This window comes from Mastigoproctus giganteus, chromosome 13, assembly GCF_048544385.1.
Source record: "Mastigoproctus giganteus isolate SK-2022 chromosome 13, ASM4854438v1, whole genome shotgun sequence".
In the NCBI taxonomy this organism is placed as follows: Eukaryota; Metazoa; Arthropoda; class Arachnida; order Uropygi; family Thelyphonidae; genus Mastigoproctus; species Mastigoproctus giganteus.
In genome coordinates this window covers 80,279,113-80,302,984 of record NC_143587.1, presented here as the reverse complement: position 1 = coordinate 80,302,984, position 23,872 = coordinate 80,279,113, and the positions used below count along the sequence as shown (strand labels likewise).

At 38.7% G+C, this 23,872-nt stretch overlaps 1 protein-coding gene across 1 annotated transcript in view; it reads right to left on the bottom strand.

Annotated features, from left to right (window-relative positions):
• Positions 1–23,872, bottom strand: part of LOC150076212 (prestin-like) — a 402,991-nt gene that overhangs the window by 178,398 nt on the left and 200,721 nt on the right. Inside the window, exon 9 of the mRNA XM_090387581.1 lies at positions 11,137–11,284. Within this exon, the coding sequence (XP_090243707.1) occupies positions 11,137–11,284 (148 nt within the window). The remainder of the gene's footprint in view (positions 1–11,136; positions 11,285–23,872) is intronic.

Sequence of the window (23,872 nt, the reverse complement as noted above, 5' to 3'; positions counted from 1 at the left end):
AAAATCCAAATAAAAATTTCATGAAAATCCATTCACTTGGGGTTGAGTATTTACATGCAGACAGAAGGATGGACAGACAAATGAACAGACATAAAGACAATAAGCACTTTACCATATATAAATGCTAACAAGCTAAAAAAAGGGTGCACACATGTGCAGAGAGATAGAATCCATCCCTCAACTAATATATTAACCTTGTTGTAGTAAGTAGTAGTAATGGCAAATGATGCAAGAAAGCAAGCTTATATAGCAATAGCCAAGAAAAAAAAATAACACAGTTCAGTTAAGAATTTGTCTAGTTCTTGCTCAAATTTATTCAACTCATCCACTTCTACTCCAACAGATGGAAGCCTGTTCCAACAATCAACCACCCGCTGGCTGAAGACAAACTACTGCACACCTATCCTTCCTCAATTTACATTTATGCCCCCTATGTATGTAGTCTCAGCAAGTGGAAGAATGCCATTAACATTCAGCTTACTCAATCCATTCAAAGCTTTAAATACCTCAATCAGATCTCTCTATAGGTGCCTAGTCTTGAGGCACTGCTATTTGCAGAACTGAAGCTTTCTAGGTAAGAGCACCCTTTTGTTCCCTTCACCAATTCGGTTGCCCTTCTCTGCACCCATTCCAGCAGATCTACATTGTTCCTAAAATGAGGCCTCCAGACCTGTAGACAGTATTCAAGATGCAGCCTAACCATAGCCTTATACAAAGGGATAATCACCTCCTTATCCCTAGTAGCAAAGTTTTTGTATACTATTGACAAAACCGCATGAGCTGTCTGCACAATTAACCCACACCCTAAAAGTCTTTTTCACTTTCCACTACCCTGAGCATAGTACCACACACAGTTGATAAGTTACTCTGGAGTACTTGCTACCCATATGCAGTTAGGCAAGCAATGGGTTTCTGCTACCCATCACTTGCCTAGCCACCCTTGTGGTTTGATTACAGACTAATTTATATCTACCATAGGCTTCTGTATCACCTAATTTATATGCATCCCATGCACCTTTCTTCTGTGCCACATGTCTCAGTATTTCTTGTTTGCTGTTGATAACATCATCAGTTGGTTCCACTGCACAGAATTTAAAAATTGTCTGAGACCACTGTAGTCACCCTTAAGAAAGCCTTTCCCTTTACCTTTGACAGTAGTTATGCCTTTAATTAAATTTCGCATTAGTACACTGTGATTGCTGCCACTCAGTGGGTCTTTTACCTACATGAAGAATCACTGCTGATAACCAAGAGAGGCAGTAAGGGGAAGAGTATTTCTTCCCCTTACTGCCTCTTTAACATGCTGCTGTAGAAAACAATCATCGAAGAAACCCACAAGTCTTATGACCTGACCTGACCAGACCAGAGAGAGAGGTAAAAGAAAAGATAAGTAACAATGGATGAATGGTACACATGAAGGATTTTACTACAAATGGGAACAACAGATATGATTATATGAGTGAAAAATCTATATCTGGAACCAAATGAATGGAATCTCTCCATCTTCTGCTAATTATCTGTCCCCTTAGCTGCCTCCCTTCCCCCAATCCCATTATAGCACTAGCAAAGGCATATGACACAAGAAAGCAAGCTTATACAGCATCAGCCAAAAAAAAAAAAAACCCCTTCTCATTTCGCCCATCTACTCTCTCCAAATATTTTTTCTCGTTTCACCCATCTACTCACTCTAAATGTTCTGCCTTGAATCTATTCAAGCTATCAACTTCTACAACAACAGATGGAAGTTTGTTCCAGAAATCAACCACCTACTGACTAAAGGCAAACTTTGCACATCTATCCTAAAACTGTCTTTCCTGAATTTGAATTTATGCCCTCTCAGGTGATTATTCTGAGAAAGAGGAGGAATCCTATCAGCACTGAGCATGCTCAAACCATTCAAGGCCTTACATACCTCAATCAGATCACTTCACAGGTGCATAGTCTCCAGACACTGTAATTTACAAAATTTAAGCCTTTCTTCATAAGAGCACCTCTTTGTTCCATTCTCTAATCTTGCTGTCTTTCTCTGTACTCATTCCAGCAACTCCAACTTACTCCAAACATCTACCAAATACAGCTAAACTAAAATAATAGTAAGAACAAATCAGAAATCCTCAACAAAAATAGCATTTTTTTTATATGCAACATTCAGAACTTGAGGGAAGATAAAAGAAAACAAACTTGTAAACTTGTAATGCAAAATTTAACACCTTAAACAGACAGACCAGGACTAGGTGTGTTCAGCTGGGGTATTCAGCTGACCATATTTGGTTTGGATAGTCAGCTATATTCAGATGGAACATAGCCGGATACCCAAACCAGATGTAATCAGCTGAATACCTCAGCCAAATATATTATTATTATTATTATTATTATTATTATTAGCATATGGTACAAGAAAGCCTGAGGCTTATGCTGCACGAGCCAAAAAAAAAAAATATTCTGAATTATCCCGAGAGAGAGAGAGAGAGAGAACAAAAATCAGAAATAGAAGGGAATCACCAAGAAAGAGAAGAATGATGATATCCAGCTGAGGACCCTGGGTGTGCCAAGCCCATACTCACCAGATGGGAAAATTAGTTTTATTCAGCATTCTGAAGGTTGGAGATGTACACTATTCATCTCTGTCTCAGCAGAGGCTGTTATGCAGCATGCACACGTTGTAATACAGCTGGTCCCACATAATAGCAAGTAATATGGTAGCAATGTGATTTCTTTCCACCCTCTCTTTCCTTACTTGCACCTGCTAAGCAGAAACTATCAAACAGCATACAAAGGTTGTAAAACAATATGCAACGCAGCTGCTGGTCAACCCAATTTTGCATCCCTTTCCAGAGGTTGCTTTCTCTGTTTCAATATTAATCTAATTCCAACTATAACTCCCCTCTTCTCCTACCTATCCATCTTCCTCACAGTTTTTGTATTTTCTATATAATAAAATTTTATTTTAAAGTATTAATATTTTTATCTATTATCACCATTTGATTTATTTTTTTTTTTTCAGGGCTTACTCTTTGAAATCGCCAAGGTCCCAAAGCGCAGCCCAGCACAGAGTACCAATTAATGTTACAGTTGGCTCACCTATTCATGGTAAGGGATAGGAACTAGCCAGTGGATTTCCAGGTGATTTGCTGAATGGTTGCTAAGTGCCCAGTGACACAACACTAGACACACAACAGGTTTTTACAGAGATGCTATAACACATAATATCAGTGGATTGAAGGGTGATCTCAAGGAACAGTCTATACAGAAATACATACGTGCTCTTTCTTTACATTACACTCACCATATTGATATTCTGCATCTTCTACATCTCAGCAGCATGCTGTTTCTGATATAATGTTCACATTTGATAACTTAACACTTCAAATTTGCCATATATTTACTGTGCTCTTATATATGCAAGTATGTGTGCCTCTTTTTGTGTTTAGCAACATTAACACAGTCCATATATTTGTTTGTCCTGTGGGAACCAAAGGACAAACAAATATATGGACTATGTGTTAATGTTGTAATTTCTCACACCTTGCTTTCCAGGCTGCTGCATATCCCAATAAAAGCACTGCAAAAATCATGTATAAAAGCATGAAATGTACAAATGACGAATTAACTTTTTTTATCACATTAGAAAAGAAATATATTCATGTTATATTTAATTTTAATTAAAATTCACATTTTATTTTATTAAATTAAAGAAGATTAATGAAATACATTAGTTGCATTATTAAAGTACAGTAAACTCTCAATTTAATGGGCTTCAGAAATAACAGACAGCACCTTTAGTCCACTACTACTATTATTCGACATGGAAAAATTTCATGCTTTTCTACTTTTAAGTAAAGTAAAATACAGTATTACAAGATATGTTTTTATTTCACAGTACAGTATTTTTCTTAATATTCTTACAACTTTGGAGACTATATTTCTTTGAGTTTAACAATAAATTGAATTTAATAGACAAGCCTTGTGCTCTAGAGCATTGGTCTCCTAACTTTTTTGGTCATGCACCCTTATTTTACTTAAAAGGACTAGTGCACACACCAGAAAAAAAAATTAAATATATATAAGTTTAATATATTTTTTTATTTATAAATCATTTACGTGGAAGAAATTATATCTAAAATTACATATAATTTTAAAAGATCACAAATAAAAAAATACAAAACAAAATTAAATTGAAGTTCAAGTACAAAATGATGAGAAATCATTAATGTTTGTTTGTTTGTTTGTTTGTTTTATGGCACATTAGCATCTAAGGCTATAATGCGCCAAGTCAAAAAGATGTAGAATATAAAATTTAAATTATTTGTATATTATTTTAAAAGAATATACGATTTAAAACGTTCATGTAGTATAAAACGATAAAAATATTTTAGATTGAATTATTTAGATTAATAAGTTGTAAAAACTTAAAAATAGCTGACATATTGACATTGTCGTTTAAAACCTGTCTGAGTGTATAAGGTTCAGACAGATGGCTAAAACATAAACGGCGGTCATTATAAAAGGACGGGCATTCAATTAAAATATGACGGACTGTTAAAATGGTGTCACAATTTCTACACATAGGACGATCGTCTGCCCTCAGCAGATAGCAATGTGTCAAGTGACAATGTCCTATGCGGAGCCGAGATAGAACAACTTCCTCTTTTCGGTTCCTGCGCAGACTAGACTGCCAATGTTCAATTACAGGCTTAATCTCATATAACTTGTTTGTAGTCTGTCCATGCCAAGAGTGTTGCCATTGGGATATCAGTTTCTTTCGAATTACTTGCCTGTAGTCTGTATAGGGGACTGACAGGCAAGAGTTAAATAGGTTCGCTGATTTGGCTGCAGAGTCTGCCAAATCATTTCCTGAGATCCCAATGTGGCCTGGGATCCAGCAGAAATGAACATCAAATTTGAATTCTGCTAGGGAATGCAGCTTCTGCTGTATCCGGGTCAGGACAGGATGAGGGTTGAACCTCATCGATGATAAAGCATGCAATGAACTCAGAGAATCGGTATATATAATATATTTTTTGTGGTTGGTGGTTTGTATACGATCTAAGGCTAGCTCAACCGCATGCAGCTCTGCAGTGAACACACTGCATTCGTTCGAGATCTGCTCAGATACCGTGGTGTCTGGAAAAACAGCTGCAGATCCGACAGACATATCTGACCTCGAGCCATCTGTGTAGATGGGCAAGAAGTCAGCATGTTCCGAGCGCTCAGCTAAAAAGAGCTGCAGGTAGATGTTGGATGATGTATCACTCTTTCTCCAGTTGTTAAGGGAGAAGTTGCAGTTTGCGACACGAGCATGCCAGGGTGGAAAAGGTTGCCCTGGTGATGGGGCAACATTGTCTAATGTGATGTTCAAATCATTGAGTAGCCTTTGGATACGAATACCGAATGGTTTATTGGCAGTCTGGCGAATGTTGTACAGATTTTCCCAACGTGGCTCAAAAACGGGTGTCCACGTTGGATGGTCTGGCAGGGATTTCAATTTCAAAGCATACTGTAGAGACAACTGTTTCCTGCGAAGCGATAACGAGGGCTCATTCGCTTCGACATAGAGGCTATGGACAGGAGAAGTTCGAAATGCTCCAGTGGCAATACGGATCGCCTGATGGTGGATGGGATCCAGCCATCGGAGTACGCTGAGTCTAGAGGATGCGTATACCTGGCACCCGTAATCTAACTTAGATCGTACGAGTGCACGATAGAGGCGCAAAAGGGTACATCGGTCAGCGCCCCAGGAATGTGAGGAGATTGCACGTAGGATGTTCAAACCTCTCGTGCACTTCGCACGTAGTTGACGGATGTGTTCTAGAAAGGTCAGCTTTTTATCGAATATAAGCCCCAAAAATCTAGTCTCAGGTACTACTGGGATAGCATTTTGTCCAAGCCTCAGTTCAGGTTCAGGGTGAAGATTGCGCTTTCTGCAAAAATGCATGCAAACTGTCTTTTGTGCAGAGAACCTGAACCCGTTATTCGCTGCCCATGAGTTCAAATGGTCAATGGCACGTTGCAGTTGCCTCTCAATTACCCTCATGTTGCAGGAATGACAGAATATGCTGAAATCGTCAACATAGAGGGCACAGTTTACAGTTGGAGGAAGTTGTTCTGTGACGGAATTCATTTTAATGGCAAAAAGCGTAACACTTAAAACGGATCCTTGAGGTACTTCCTCCTCTTGGGTAAAAGAGCGAGAGAGAGTAGATCCTACACGGACTTGGAAAGATCGGTGACAAAAAGTTTTTAATAAAATTGGGGAGATTACCTCTAAGGCCAATGCTGTAGAGGTCTTTTAAAATTCCAAATCTCCAAGTTGTGTCATACGCTTTTTCCATATCAAAGAACACTGACACCAGGTGTTCTCGTTTTAAAAAGGCATCTCGAATGGAAGTTTCGAGCCTGATTAAGTGGTCCAAAGTTGACCTATTCCTACGGAAGCCGCACTGAAATCTGGAGAGAAACCCATTAGCCTCCAAATACCAGATAAGGCGGGCATTGACCATTCTCTCCAGAATTTTGCACAGACAACTAGTCAGAGCAATAGGACGGTAGTTCGTTGGGATTTTGGGATCCTTTCCTGGTTTAGGAAAGGCAAGCACGATTGCCTTATGCCAGGAATCCGGAAACTGCTCTTCTTGAAATATTCTGTTATATAGAAAAAGCAGTTGGTCCATGGATTTTGCAGACAGATGTTTGATCATATCATAATGGATAAGATCTGGTCCGGCAGCACTTGCCTTGGTAAGAGTTAGAGCTGTTTCTAACTCTTCCGTGGTAAAGGGCCCGTTATAGGGATGAGATCTCCTTGATTTAAAGTTAATCGGCTGTTTTTCACATTTATCTTTCCAGACCAGAAATTCTGGGGAGTAAGCAGATGTTGACGAGATGGCAGAAAAAGTCTCCCCAAGTGCATTGGCTATTGCAGTTGGATCTGCAATAACGCATCCATTATACTCCAGGACCGATGAAGGGTGCGATGTATATTTACCCTTCATTTTCTGGATTTTGTCCCATATAGCTTTACTGCTGGTTGACTGGGTAATGGTGGATGTAAAGCGGACCCAAGATTCCTTTTGGCTCTGACGACGAATATATCGCGCTTTCGCGCGTGCACGTTTGAAGGCTAAGAGATTGGCTGTGGTAGGATATCGTCGGAATATCCCCCAAGCTGTATTTTGTGCCTTTTTTACTGCTGTGCATTCAGTATTCCACCAAGGTTTTGGAAATGGCGGAAACCGGGTAGATGTTTTCGGATTGTAGCTGCAGCTGCATGGACAATGCTTTCTGTGATGTACGCCACTGCGTCATTGATAGGCTCCCGACTGACTGTACTGACGTTAAAGTCTACCAGGTGTTGAAAGGTGTTCCAGTCGGCCTGATCAATCTTCCATCGTGGTAACCTAAAAGGTGAACATGGCGTCACTTTAAGTAGGCTCGTTATCACGGGGAAGTGATCACTCCCATAAAGATTCTCCTCTACCTCCCAAGTGATTGAAGGAAGGAGAGAGGGGGAACATATAGAGAGGTCAATAGCAGAGAACGTACGGGTAGGCATGTGAAAAAAGGTGTTAGTTCCCACATTTAGAAGGGATAGGTCATTGTCATTGAGCACATGCTCTATGACACGTCCCCTTCCATTAACGTTTGCACTACCCCACAGGGTGTTATGTCCATTGAAGTTGCCCAGGAGTAAGATAGGCGTAGGCAGCTGCACAATGAGATCATCAAGGTCTCTCTGGGAGATATCAGCCCCAGGTGGCACATATACTGAGCAGACTGTTATTAAGAACCCTACCGTAAGGCGAACCGCTACCGCTTCTATGTTGGTGGTGAGCGCAATAGTTTGATATCGGGTGTGGTTGCCCAGAATTATAGCAACACCCCCATGAGCAGGTCCATCATCAGTTCCTTTCGAATGATAGTAGTGTTACGAAGCGAAGGGTTTTCATTTGGCTTCAGGTATGTCTCTTGTAAGCAAAAGCAGACAGGCTCATGCTTTTGCAGAAGGGCCTTGATGTCATCATTGTTTTGCCGGAATCCACAGCAGTTCCACTGTAGGAATTTAGCCATTATTTTGGCTTGGTGGGTCCATCAGGCGGCTTCCGAGGTGCTGAGGGCTTACCTTTCTCAGTCTTGGATTTATCCTTCCTGGGGAAGTACGGACGCTGTCCAGTGTCCATTTCCTCCTCAGCAAAGAGCTCCAAGACTGAGTCTTCTTGTACCTCCTTCTGCTCTACATCCATCTTTTCTTGGGTTGTAGGTGGTATTTCACCTTTCTTATTCTTTTCTTTCGTGATTGATTTTGTTATTTGTGGAGCATTAGGAGGTACTGATATAGGAGTGGCAGCTAATTGGTCCTTCTGTGCAGGTTTTTGGGAGCTTAAAAGATAACGTGCGATGGGAGTAAATGATTCTTTTGGAGGGATGGACATGTCCGTCTGAGTTCCAATGGAACACCTCCCTGCTACCTTCTGGGCGTAGGTAGGTTTTTTGATGTTGAGAGGTTTCACTGCTTTCCTTGCCTCCTGGTACGATATGTTTAGCTCTGCCTTCAGCCGTTAAATTTCTTTTTCTTCTTTCCACCTCTGACATGCTCATGAATAGGCCGGGTGTTCGCCTTCACAATTAATACAGGTGGGTTTTGCGGCTGAACATGCTGTTGTTTCGTGGTCCTTTGCACCACATCGAGCGCATGCAAGGACTCCACGGCAGGCCATTTGAGAATGTCCATATTTCTGGCATTTAAAACACCGTAAAGGGTTTGGAACATATGGACGAACTGGGAAGTTGATGTAGCCAGCTTTAATCTCATCAGGAGGTTTGGGAGAGTTAAAAGTCAGGATAACACTCCTGGTTTTAACAAGTTTCCCATCCCTACGCGCACTAATTCTCTTGACGGCTATAACTCCCTGAGGTTTCAGTTCCAAGCAGATTTCCTCCTCGGTTACGTCGAGAAGGTCCCATTCCGAAATGACACCTCTTGATGAGTTTAGTGTTCTATGTGGTGTTACTGTTATGGGTATTCCTCCGGTTGATGTTGCATGGAGTAGCTGCTCAGACTGCCTGTCAGTTTTGGTTTCAATTAAGAAGTCTCCAGAACGGAGCCTCTTAACTGACTTGGGTGAACCTGCTAACCCATCTAACCCTTTCTGTATGAAGAAGGGCGACATTTTGCCAATCGGATTTTCTGTGGTAGAATGAATTATCGCAAACCCCACTTTGGAGATCTCGCAAAACAAGAGATCACTGCTCTTGAATCTGCTCTGAACCCTGCTACAGCAAGGTTTTGCTATATTACAAAAACTTGAGCAAATATTATGTTGAGGTATGTGCAGTGAAGTGAAAAGAATTAATTTTATATATTATTGGTCAGTAATTAATTGTTAAAAAGTTACTTTTCACATCTATTAATTACAGAAAATATAAATTCGATTAATTGAAAAAAATCAGATTTGCCTGAAATATAGTGTCCTGCATACATCCTAACCTTGTTATATTACAATAACTTCAAAATTTCATAAAGGGCACAACTTTCAACAAGGTTCAAGATTATGTGGATTTACACAAGCTGAACTTGAAGAAATTCTCTGGAATTCAGATTTAGAAGTTAAAACTGAATCAAATAATACATATATAAATATAGAGAATATTACTGCATCAAAAAAAAAGTAATGACAACTTTTAAATTTATTTATTTTTTTGTTTTTTATGATTTTATTTTTTATGGGTTTTTTTCCACTTTTCTTCTCTGGAATTCAGATTCAGAAGTTGATGAAATTAAATCAAATAATACATATATAAATGTAAAGGATTCTACTTCATTGAAAAAAGAAAAACTGATAAATTTTTAATTTTTTTATTTTTATACAATTCTTATTTCATTTTATTTTTGACAATAATCTTGATCTACTGTTTAGCTATAAAGTCAAAATAGTAAACATCAATATTTAAGAGAATTTAAGGCCTCCGTAGCTGAGTGGTCAGTAGTGGGAGTACAGTAGCACATGCTCTTTTAGTAGACCGGGGGTTCAAGCCCCTAACTGCTAAATATGGTCAATCTGCCAATCTGCACTGGACCAGCGTGGCAGATTATGGTCCATTTCCCTCACCATGAATCATTGAGGAGGCTTCCATCCTGCAGTGGATTGATAATGGCTGCAGTTTACCTTTACCTTTTAAGTAATAATATTTAAGTACATAGTTTTTCAGTTTTTACAAACTTCCAAATTCACTGGAAAAAAATTTCACTCTGGGTAGCTTATATACTGTTCGAAAACCCATTCAAGAAAAAGTTAAGAGTAAGATTTGCAGGTTTGCAGCTATGATAAAAGTGACACTTTTCATTTTTTTTATGATTTGCTTACTAACTAAATTAATGGTTAACTAGGAGGCTCCAGTCCCTGATCGCTTCGCTCGCTAACCTCCATACAATACAATACAATACAATTTATTCATCAAAAGAATTTGTTTACAATGAATAAACTTGTTAAGAAAATTAAATTTCTTGACATCAAGTTGCTATTCATCACATACAGTTTTCCATACAATTATTTAACAGAAAAGATAAAGAAATTACAACACATAGTACATTCCACACTATAATATGGACAGCCTGTTCTTAGCTCATATTAGCTACCCGCTTCCTGCCACGTTGATTTTCCACTTGCTCTGTCATCATTGAACTTATTCTCTTTTTAGTTCGTAACCTTTTGGCATGTTTCTCTCTATATTTCCGTGCAGACTCCTGATGGGTCATTTTCTCTCGGAATCAGTGATTGCTAATCTAGGTCTCGGCATTGTGTTAATTACTATATTAGCAAATTGAACGTCACAAATTCCAGACACTTGAAATGCACTGATCGATATCTAATCATGAAATGACCTATGTAATTATTTTTGTGTGCATTTGTAGTGACATAAATGCCCTGCCCACTTGTACCATGTGACCCACATTCCTCTTCTCCCATTGGCTACACCACCATGCAGCATTCTCAAAGTCGAATAAATATTACCAGGAGGAAAACTTTTTTAACATATAGAGACAAAGTTTAAATATATAAATTGAAATTAATCAATGAATTTTAATAATATCAAGATGTAATTCACTAATAGCAATAATAATCTTAATAAATATTTTACCTGATTCATATCCACAGTATACTTGTGTTTTTTGGCATAAATGATTACCATTGAGATTGAAGTGGTTGCAACAACTATTGATAAAACAAGACTAGCTGTAAGCACTTTAGGCAGTAGTTCCAGCGGTGGTAAAACTGGTTCTACAAATCTGTCAGAAAATTTGAAGATTATTGAACAATATCATTAATTCCATTTATTTAAGGCTTCTAGTTACTGTACTTATATTAATATCACACAGCAAAACGTTTTTAATGTAAATAGCTCTGGATAACTGCAAACAGCTACTTTCTCATTATGAATCATGCATCTTGGAATATTGGGAGAATATATCTGAGTGACATTGATGTATTTCAATAAACAGTTTTCTTGACAGTTTATCAAGTAAAATATATCATTTGTCTTGTATTTCTTAATTAATTTTACTAGGATTTTTGAATAAGGAGCAAATTTTGGAATATGTACAAAAAAACCAATTCTATGTCTGTGCCTCTAAAAATTTCCATAATTTTATTGTTAATGAGCTATGATAAGGCAGAGACACTATTGTACCATAATTCAGAAATTAATTCATCTTGCAAAGGATATTGAGTTCCTAACAAGTGAAATGATTTCATTCATCAAGGAGGGAAGGAATCCAGCCTGAAATGCAGCACTTATGTATTGCAATTCATGCTCCATATCAAGATCAGATGACAATATTTTATCATATTATGCACCTGCACAAAGCATTTGTATTTTTTACATCATGAGAATGACATGAATTATATAGCTGATAACATGAACTACAACGGAACTGAATGCAAAAAATAATATTTACATCATATACTTAGATTTCAGAAAAGCTTTTGATACTGTTTCACATGAAAGACTGCAGTACAAACTGGATACATGTAGTGGGGCAAATTACTGCTTTGGATAAAGGGATAGATTAGTTGGAGAAGACAGAGTATGATTATCAATGGGCATGGCTCTTCTTGGACTAACATTATTAGTGGAGTGCTCCAAGGTTCAGAGTTCAAGGCCCATTATTGCTTTCAACATTTATTAATGATATTGATAAAGGCATGGCTAAAAGTCTAAGTTTGCAAACACAAAGATTAGCAGAGAGGTGAATAGTACCTAGATAAAGTAAGCAGATGGGCTGAGAAGTGGCAATTGAGGTTTAACATAGAGAAATGCAAGGCACTGCATATTGGTAGGTAATCCCAGAAGTAACATACCAATTAGGAGAAACCATACTCAGGATAGTGGAGAACAAAAAAATCTAAGAATAATTGTACAGTCTGACATGAGGATCTTTGAGCAGTGCAGAGAGCGACTGCTAAGACAACTTACAGGGTTTTGTCAATGATATAGAGGAATTTTGCCAGAAGGGATAAGGACATAATTATTTCACCATATAAGGCAATGGTAAAGCCTCATATGGTGAGGGTAAAGCCTTATATGATTTTCTCTACCACTGAAATTAGACTAATTGGTTTCTAGTTAACAACTTTGCACTTAGAACTGCTTTTATTTATTGGTAATACATTGGCACTTTTCCAATCTAAAGGAATCTCTCCAGAGTCCAAAGATGTGTTGTTTGGTGTTAGAATAGGCAATTAAACAAAGTTTAATCATTTCTTCGTTTGATTGCAAGTATGAGTCAGATTACCACAGTATCCAATAGGTGCATATGTTTTGACAGTGAAGCATTACTATAGAAGCTATGGCACTGGTAAAGTGAATGGATTATAATTGCAGTGAAAGCAAGTAAATGAAGTCAAAGTTAACCATTTGAATAAATTTTAATTTATTAGAATTAACATTAGCTGAGGCATATGATGCAAGAAAGCAAGCTTATGCAGCATCAGACAAAAAAAAACCAAAAACCTCTTCCTATTTCACCCATCTGTTCACTCCAAATTTTTGTCTAGTTCAGCCTTAAATTTATTTAAGCTATCAACTTCCACAACAATAGATGGAAGTTTGTTCCAGCAATCAACTACCCGTTGGCTAAAGGAACACTTCCACACATCTATTCTACAACTGTCTTTCCTCAATTTGAATATATGTCCCTTCAGGTTCTTAGTCTGGGCAAGCAAAAGTATCCCGTCAGCATTCAGCCTGCTCAAACCATTCAAGGCCTTATACACCTCAGTCAGATGACCTCGCAGGAGCCTAGTCTCCAGATGCACACCCCTTTGTTCCTCTCGCCAATCTTTTGCCCTGCTCTGTATACTCGTTCTAGCAACTCTACATCCTTCCTAAAAACCTATATATACTCAAAGTGTGGCTTGACCATTGCCTTATACAAAGGGATAATCACCTCCTTGTCTCTGCTAGCAAAATTCCTATATATCATTGACAAAACTCCATGACCTGGTCTGCTCATAGAACTTCATATCTGACTGCACAATTACCCCTAGGTCTTTTTCATTCTTCTTCTCCCTGAGTGTAGTACCACAGAGTTGGTACATTTCTCTTGGATTACTGCTACCCATATGCAGTACTTTGCATTTGTCAATGTTAAACTTCAGTTGACACTTCTTAGCTCATCTGCCTAACTTTTCTAGATCATGTTGCAGTAGCATACTGTCTTTAGTGTCATTAACAACCCTGCCAACCTCTATATCATCTGCAAACTTGAACATTAAGCCTGATATACCTTGATCAATATCATTGATAAATACACAAAACAACAATGGGCCCAGCACTGAACCCTGTGGAACTCTGCTAATGACATTAGTCCACGTAGAGCAGTGTCCCTTTATTACCACTCTCTGCTGTCTCCCACTCAACCATACCTTTATCCAATGCAGTAACTTTCCCTTAATGCCATACCACTCCAATTTGTACAGCAGTCTTCAATGTACAACAGGATCAAAATCTTTCCTGAAATCCAAGTATATGATATCCAAATTATTTTTAGCATCCAGTTCCTTTGTGACTACATCATAGTATCCAATCAAATTGGTCAGACAAGACTTTCCCTTAACTAACCCATGCTGTGTCTGAACTATTCCCGCTGTCTAATTGATCCAGTTTCACCTCTTTACCCAATGACTCCATTATTTTCCCCAGAACAGAAGTTAAACTAATGCGTCTATAATTATTTGTGTCACCCTTTGAACCCCTTTATGAATTGGGGATACATTTGCACATATCCAGTCCATGGAGACCTTCCCTAACTCTAAGGATGCTCTCATAATTATGGCTAAGGGTCTGATTATGCATGGGATGCATATAAATTATCAGGCGACGCAGAAGCCTGTGGCAGATATAAGAGATCTGTAATCAGGTCACAAAGGAGGTTCGGCAGGCGAAGGCGGATTACGAGAAATCTTTGGCAAAAGATGCTAAGAAAAACAGCAAGGATTTCTTTACTTATATAAACTCTAAAAGGAAGGGGATGAATCTGATTGGTCCACTTGACATCGATGGTTCGACTGTTGATGATCCTGCTCAGATAGCAAACAAACTGAATGAGTATTTTGCATCTACATTCACATGTGAGGAATTATTACAGTTTGAAAATGGAAGAAGGTTATCAAATTGTAGCAGTGTGCTTAATGATTTTGTAATAACTGAGAGCAAAGTGGAGGAGAAATTGTTGAAGTTAAACATAAGAAAGGCACCTGGGGTGGATGGGATCTATCCAGTTATATTAAAGGAGGCGGCAAAGGAAGTAAGCAAACCCTTAGTCATAATTATGAGAGCATCCTTGAACTCAGGGGAGGTTCCCACTGACTGGAGATGTGCAAATGTATCCCCAATTCACAAAGGTGGATCGAAGGGTGACATGAGTAATTACAGACCAGTTAGTTTAACTTCTGTTCCGGGTAATATAATGGAGTCACTGGTTAAAGATGCATTGCAGGATCATCTACACAAGACTGCAGCAATAATTCAGACACAGCATGGGTTTGTTAAGGGAAAGTCTTGTCTGACAAATTTGATTAGTTATTATGATGTGGTTACAAAGGAACTGGATGCAAAAAATAATTTTGATATCATATACTTGGATTTCAGGAAAGCTTTTGACACTGTTGCGCATGGAAGACTACTGTACAAATTGGAGCAGAATGGTATTAAGGGTAAGTTGCTACAATGGATAAAAGGATGGTTAAGTGGGAGAAGACAGAGGGTGGTAATCAATGGGTGCTGCTCTTCGTGGACTAATGTTATTAGTGAAGTCCCACAGGGTTCGGTGTTGGGTCCACTGTTAGTTTGTGTATTTATCAATGATATTGATGAAGGTATATCAGGCTTAATGTCGAAGTTTGCATTTGACACAAAGGTTGGCAGGGTTGTTAATGACAGTCATGGCAGTGTGCTACTGCAACAGGATCTAGATAATTTGAGCAGATGGGCTAAGAAGTGGCAACTGCAGTTAAACCTTGACAAATGCAAAGTACTGCATATGGGTAGAAGTAACCCCAGAGAAACGTACCAACTGTGTGGTACTACACTTAAGGTGGTAGAAAATGAAAAAGACCTGGGAGGAATTGTGCAGTCAGATATGAAGTTTTCTGAGCAATGCAGACAGGCTGCTAGGGCAGGTCATGGGGTTTTGTCAATGATATATAGGAATTTTGCTAGCAGGGAAAAGGAGGTGATTGTCCCTCTGTATAAGGCAATGGTCAGGCCACGCCTTGAGTACTGCGTACAGGTCTGGAGGCCTCATTTTAGGAAGGATGTAGATTTGCTTGAGCGTGTACAGAGAAGAGCAACACGATTGGTGAGGGGAATGAAGGGATCCTCTTACCAAGAGAGGCTTAAGTTCTGCAAATTGCAATGGCTGGAGACTAGGCACCTGCACGGTGATCTGATTGAGGTCTATAAGGCCTTGAATGGATTGAGCACGCTGAATTCTGATGGGATCCTTCCACTTGTTCAGATTACGAACCTACGGGGACATAAGTTCAAATTAAGAAAGGACAGATGTAGAATAGATGTGCGGAAATTTGCCTTTAGTCAGCGGGTGGTTAATTGCTGGAACAAACTTCCATCTGTCGTTGTGGAAGTTGATAGGTTAAATAAATTTAAGGAGGAACTGGACAGGCATTTGGTGGGAATGGTGTGATTTTTTTTTTTTTTTTTTTGGCTGATGCTGCATAAGCTCCTATACTTGCTTTCTTGCATCACGTGCCACTACTACTACTATTACTATTACTTCCCTTATAATTTGAATAAACCAGTTTGCTGTGGATAGATTTCTATCCACAGCAAATTGGTTTGAACATTTGTTTCTGAACATTTGTTCAGAAAGATAAGTTCTTCTACATGATAGCAACAAAGGGAATTCTTGAAGGATACACATGGTTACAACAAATATCAGTGTGGGCAGAGTGTTTGAAAAGATATCCTGGGAGAAACATTTGTTATTCTAGCATTTTGTATATTGTGTACAATAACCTGAAAGCAAAAGATTTGCTAAATTATGTTCAGTTTCATGCACACATATACAAGTCAACATTTATGAGGATCCAGATTACTTTAAAAACTCATGATGGTTAGCTTCAAGTCATGTGTGCTGCTTGACAGACATGTCAATAAACAAAATACCTGCTTCCTTGGTTCTGGGGTGGACGGGATCTATCCAGTTATATTAAAGGAGGCGCAAAGGAAGTAAGCAGGCCTTTGGCCACAATTATGAGAGCTTCCTTGGGCTCAGGGGAGGTCCCCATGGACTTGAGGTGTGCAAATGTATCACCAATTCACAAAGGGGGTTCAATAGGTGACACAAATAACTACAGACCTGTTAGTTTAACTTGTGTTCAGGGGAAAATAATGGAATCACTGGTTAAAGAAGCATTTCAGAATCATCTAGACAAGACTACAGTAATAGTTAAGACACAGCATGGGTTTGTCAGAGGGAGGACTTGTCTGACCAATTTGATTGGTTACTATGATGTGGTCACAAAGGAACTGAATGCCAAAAATAATTTTGATATCATATACTTGGATTTCAGGAAAGCTTTTGATATGGTTGCACATGGAAGACTGTTGTACAAATTGGAGAGGTATAGCATCAAGGGTAAGCTGCTACAATGGATTAAGGGATGGTTGAGTGGGAGACAACAGAGAGTGGTAATCAATGAACACTGATCCTCGTGAACAAATGTTATTAGTGGAGTTCCCCAAGGTTCAGTGTTGGGCCCATTGTTGTTTTGCATATTTATCAATGATTCTGAAGAAAGTATATCAGGTTTAATGTCCAAGTTTTCAGATGATACAAAGGTTGGCAGGGTTGTTAACGACAGTAATGACAGTATGCTACTCCAACTGGATCTAGAAAAGTTGGGAAAATGGACTGAGAAGTAGGAACTGGAGTTTAACATTGACAAATGCAAAGTATTGCATATGGGTAGCAATAACTGAAGAGAAACGTACCAACTGGATGGTACTACACTCAGGGAAGTGGAAAGTGAAAAAGACCTGGGGAGGTAATTGTGCAGCCAAATATGAAGTTTGCTGAACAATGCAGATGGGCTGCCAGGGCAGGTCATGGAATCTTGTCAATGATATGTAGGAATCATGCTAGCAGGGACGAGGTGATAATCCCATTATACAAGGCAATGGTCAGACCTAGAGTACTGTGTACAGGTCTGGAGGCCTCATTTTAGGAAGGATGTAGAGTTGCTTGAGCATGTACAGAGAAGGGCAACAAGATTGGTGAGGGGAATGAAGGGATCTTCTTACCAAGAGAGGCTTAGGTTCTGCAAATTGCAGTGCCTGGAGAGTAGGCACCTGCGAGGTGATCTGATTGAGGTATATAAGGCCTTTAATGGGTTGAGCAAGATGAATGCTGATGGGATTCTTCGTCTTGCTCAGACTAACCTGAGAACCTGAGGGGTCACAGTTTCAAATTGAGGAAAGGTAGTTGTAGAACAGATGTGCAGAAATTTGCCTTTAGCCAGCAGGTAGTTGATTGGTGGAACAGGCTTCCATCTTTTGTTGTGCGAGCTAATAGCCTAAATAAATTTAAGTCTGAGCTGGACTGGCATTTGGAATGAATGGAGGGATGAAATGGGAGGGTTTTTTTTTTTTTTTTTTTTTTTGGCTGATGCTGCATAAGCTTGCTTTCTTGCATCATATGCCTCTACTAATCTAATGCCTAAGTAATGTGAACAGTAGTCGTTACATTCCTTGATTGTGTTGTGGTGTGGGCATCTGTATCAGGGATCTACATTATTGGAGCACACTTCATTTACAATAATGAAAGCAAACAAATCACTATTGTCAATGATATATGGGAACTTTGCTAGCAGGGATAAGGAGGTCATTATCCCTTTGTATAAGGCAATGGTCAGACCACACCATGAGTACTGTATACAGGTCTGGAGGCCTCATTTTAGGAAGGATGTAGAGCTGCTGGAACAAGTATAGAGAAAGGCAATGAGATTGGTGAGGGAACAAGGCACCTGTGAGGTGATCTGATTGAGATGTTTAAGGCTGTGAATGGTTTCAGCAAGCTCAATGCTTGCTCAAACCTTTCAAACACTTACTATTCACCTAGCTGACCAGATAAGTGAATAGTAAGTGTTTTTTGTTTTTTTTTTTTTTTTTTTTTGTTTTGGCCGATGCTGTAAAAGATTGCTTTCTTGCATCATATGCCACTACTAATGCTATTACTGTTAAGCTGTATGCAAAATCAGTCCATATGCAACGTTATGCTAGATATGTCCATTTCTACATAATATCAAGATAATTCAAAGTAAAATAATATTTTAATGTCTAAATTTAAATATTAACTGTCTCATATATACAGAGAGTAATGCATTCAAGCAGAGACAATGTAACATTCACAGTGTAGTGTTAGTCAGTTTATTGCAGCTGGAATCTTTCTAGTATAAATTCAACAGTGTATAGAAAACATGTATTCTGACAAAAGTTCTTTTACACCATAAGCATATGAATGGACAATTCATTACTGTTAACCTTTCATGAGTATGTACATATATATATAAATTTTGAGATTTGTTCAAAGCAAGTTTCAAATAATGTTTCAAATGATTTTCAGATCTCTAATTAAGTGCTGCCATCTTTTATCTTGTGTTTCTAAGTAATTGTAGACACAATTAACAATGGATGACAGTGCAAAAACAGATTTTAAAATCATAGTTGCTGACAGGTAAAGTCTCCTTAAGGAGAAAACTGCACCAGTCAGCTACTACAGTCTGATCTCAGGCCATAATTAAGTTCACAGGGACTGCTGCTGTGACATTTCATGTGTGTATGTGTGTGGGAAGGAACAGAGGGGATTCAAATTTGATCTGACATGCTATCAAAAATAAGAGACCCAGATGGTTGACCAATGGTGAAATTTTGTTACATGACAATGTGTGACCATACATGGCTCAATATACTATGACAATCAGTAACTACTAGGAAGTGATTGCCCATTGTGCATCCTCTGTACAGCCCTTGTTGTTTTGAATTTTGTGTTTTCAAAGGATTGCAAATTCATGTTCAGATTCCAAACAGATTGTAAAGTTTTGTATTTTGTATACAGAATGTATAGGTTTATTATTAGCTGAGACTATTCTACTAGATCTTTGTTCCATTATAAGGTATTAAAAACCACATTAAATGCTAAAATATATCAGGATAGTCTTATAATCTAGCTTTTTAAAAATGAGGGGCAACTAGAAATTCAGTTTTAAATAGTTGGGTATTTTCTGTGCATCAGCTATTTTGGTCACAGTGCACCAGTTCATAGGGTTTATTGTGTACTATGTCTGTATAGATGAGCATGTGTGTTCATGGGCTGATATGCATGACATGAGAGTTGACAAACCCGGATAAACTCGCTGCAAGAAATCCTGCTCCCACTGCCTAGGATTGGTTGAATACAGGTCTCACTGAACAGGCCTTTAAGAGTTTTTTCAATCTCTTATGGAATCTGAACTCAGGTCTCTTCAAATAAGTTAGAAGTGGTGAACTTATTATACTATCACAGAGAATCAACTGGTGATAGTTTCAAGTTTAATAATGTGATATTATTATTATTATTAGCCATATGGTGGAAGGAAGCCTGAGGCTTATGCTGCACCAGCCAAAAAAAATTTCTGAGTCACCCTGAGAGAGAGAGAGAGAGAGAGAGAGAGAGAGAGAGAGAGAGAGAGAGAGAGAGAGAGAGAAAGAGAAAGAGAGAGAGAGAGAAGGGAATAGAAGGGAATCACCAAGGAAGAGAAGAATGATGATATCCAGCTCAGGACTCTGAGTGTGCCAAGCCCATACTCACCAGATGCAAGGTGAGTATGGGCTTATTGAAATTCAATTTTATGCACCTCTTAATACACTGCTAATGACCTGATTAGCAACCAGCGTAGACATGGGACTAAATACCCACTCCAGGGAATAAAAAATATGTCATAAAAAAAAAAAAAAAAAAAACCTTTCCCATCCTGCTATATTCTTTAATACATTTCAATTAAATTCCAACTGATTACAACCAATTCTCAGTATGCTTCCTACATAACAGGGACTATTGTAGGGTGAGGAAAGCATAAAACCAAGCAGATTTCAGACTCCTTGTAGAGAAGAAAAACTAAAATTTGCTAAAAATTAATGGCAAATTTTAATTTGCCATTAATTTTTAGCAAATTTTAGTTTTTTAAAAATAAATTTTTAAAATTTATTTTTTTCTAAAAATAAATTTGTTTGAGAATTATTATTTTAGCAAAGTAATTAGAAGAATGAGAAAATTACACTATAGTTATCAAAATGTTGTTCTTAATACTTTTAAAAAAAAATTAGCTGTTAAGTGGCGCGTGTGCGACTGCATACAGGTGTCTTCATTTTGTGCTCTTCAAAAGTGTGCTTTTAATAAGTCTCTAACTTAAGGAGTCTCCATTTCTTGGAGTTAAGGTGTTTCACCTACTCGCTGTGACTACTCTGGGCAACTTACAGAGATTCTCTTGGACGATTTCAGGTAATTTTATTAATTTTTCGAATTTCAGTAATACAGACAAAGAGCTTTCTTCTGCATTATACTGGCCGGTCAAGGTCAGCAGTTAGCATCTTCCGACCTACATACACTGTGTTAGGCTCTCAAACGTTTCAAGCCCTAGAGCTATGTTGGACAAGCTAAAGGTCACGGCTAATTACTGACTGTCACTACGAAGAGCATCGGAAGGGATGCTTGGCATATTCTGTTCTTTTGTTTTCTTTTCCACAAGACTATGGAGAAATTGTTAATCTGTACTAGTTGTAGCATCCAAATGGACTATGCACTTCAATGTACATCCTGTCTTGCCCATTATTGCGGATCCTGTTCTCCCTACGCGGATCTGATAAAACTCGCTAAAAAAGTAAAAAAATCCTGGAAATGTGAGTTATGTAAGGGTGGCAATCAGTCTAAGGAGTCAGTAATTGATGACTCATTAGAAGATGCCGATTTAACATGCCCTCCGTCGTTAACATGGAATGGCACGCGGAGCGCGAGCAGTGACGAAGGATTAACACAGATTTCGACAGCTGTGAAACAACTCTCAAACGAGTTCCGCAACTTCCAGAAAGATCATTTAAATAGAGCCGATCTTATGGCTAATAAACTAACTGAACTTCTGGAGTTGACAAAACAGGGTTCTCGTGATGGGAAATCACTGACAAACAACCTTGATGTTAGCACTCAGTTCCTGCAATCTGAGAAAAAAATACTTGAAACTGAAAGAAAGTGCAATGGTGAAGTTTATTCAGATTTTGTTACTAATCCTGAGCAAGGAAACATTCTTATTAAAGCTCAATTACAAGAGCTGAAAGACTATATCACGGTACTGCACAGGGAAAATAAGGAGATCAAACTTATCCTCCTAGATATATTTAACAAAATCGAACTAAGGAATCTTGATGACCCAGCGAAATTGACGAACTTACTTAATTCAACTGAGCTTATCAGATTCTATAAAAACTATGCCCAATCCAGCTTAATTGCAATCTGCCCTCATTGCACACGCAATCTTGCTGGCAGCCACTCCACACTGGCTTCAGGAGGAGATTTTTGCGATGTAGAAAAACGGAATCAGCACCCAGCTAAGCAATCAACTGTTTATAGACCGCAGACTTCCTCAAGCAAGATCGATAGATCTGCTGAAAAGGTTAGTACCCTCAGCAAAGGGGAAGAAAATATCTGATGTTCAGGCCAAAGCAGGAAAACAGAGGCAACCACAACAAACTGACTCTGTAGGCGAAGCCAACATCAGTAATCTCATACCTATTGGCAACAAGAGATCAAAGTCTGAGGTGTCTAAAGTTCCAAAGGATAAGGCACTGCAGGTGGATTTCGACGTCAGCAGCTTAGAGGACAGAAACATCGAAACCGATAGAAGCAATAACGAGAATAATAACAAAAAATCCAGTAGAAGAACTCACGGGAATGATAACAAAAAAACTGGTGGAAGAACTTACGAGAATGATAAGGATCTAATTGATAGCAATACCTCTTCAGCCCATTATCGTGCAGCCAATTATCTCTCTTCGGCACACGCACCTTCTCAATGTGAGGATCGCCTATTCAAAGGCAAATACAATCTCACTGTAGTACCTCGAAAATCCAAGTTCTTTATTTCCCGGCTCAGTCCACACACAAAAGTGGAAGTTTTACATGAATTCATCAGAAACAAATTCGGAGTGGTAGCTGAAGTTCGTGCGCTTAGAACTAAACATCCATCCTACGCTTCTTTCCTGGTGACCTGCAATACATTGGATGAAAGAAAACTACTGGATTCCCTGTATTGGCCTCCCGGATTAATAATCAGACCATTCAAAATCTACAACAAGAGTACAAATAATCTGGAGAAGAATAATGATAGTTAGCAATCACGGTGCACAAACAACTCTTGTTCTCTTCTTTTCCAGGCCTCTACTGATTCGGTACATACAGGGAGAACCGATGCTACCTGTCAGCAATCTCTTCACATATATTATCAGAACTGTAGGAGCTTAGTGAATAAAATTGACAAATTTAGAATCTCACTTTGCTCTCTGGAGTTTGATATATATATCTTCACAGAAACATGGCTACACAATGGAATTCTGGATTCGGAAGTGGCAGCAGTGGGCTATACTGTCCTCAGAAGAGACAGGGGATCTAGGGGAGGTGGTGTCACGATTATTATCTCAAACCAATTTGCAGTTACAATGCACAGGACTTTCCACAACATTGAAGGAATCTTTTGTCAGCTGAAGGTTCATAATAAAACTGTGCTCATTGCAGCTATCTACCGTCCGCCCCCGGTCGATCTTCTTCTTATGGAGAGGCTGTCGCAAGCACTCTGGGAGTTTGAAACGTTTTTTCACCAGTCGGATGAGGTGTACTTGTTTGGAGACTTCAATACTCAACATTCTCCACTAGGCATTGAGGAGTCACCCGCTACAACTAAGCTGCTATATGACATCATGTCTGAACTGGGTCTCAAGCAGTATAACAATACTTGTACTAGAGGCAAGGCGATGCTGGATCTCATTTTTGCATCCAAGCAGATCCTTATTTTAGAAGCAGTTTCATTTCTGCCGTCTGATCACAAGGCTTTAAACTGTCAAATAAACATATCACAGAAGAGTAGATGCACTACTCCGGTCCCAGCCAAGCTGAACTTTAGGAGAGCAGACTGGCAACTATTAGGGTGTGAGCTCGATTGCATTGATTGGTTCTCCTTCCCGCGGATTAATGATCTTAATGCAGTCACCGATCATCTTATTAGCACAATCTCCTCTATCATTCAAGAGTTCGTACCTCTTAGTAAAAATT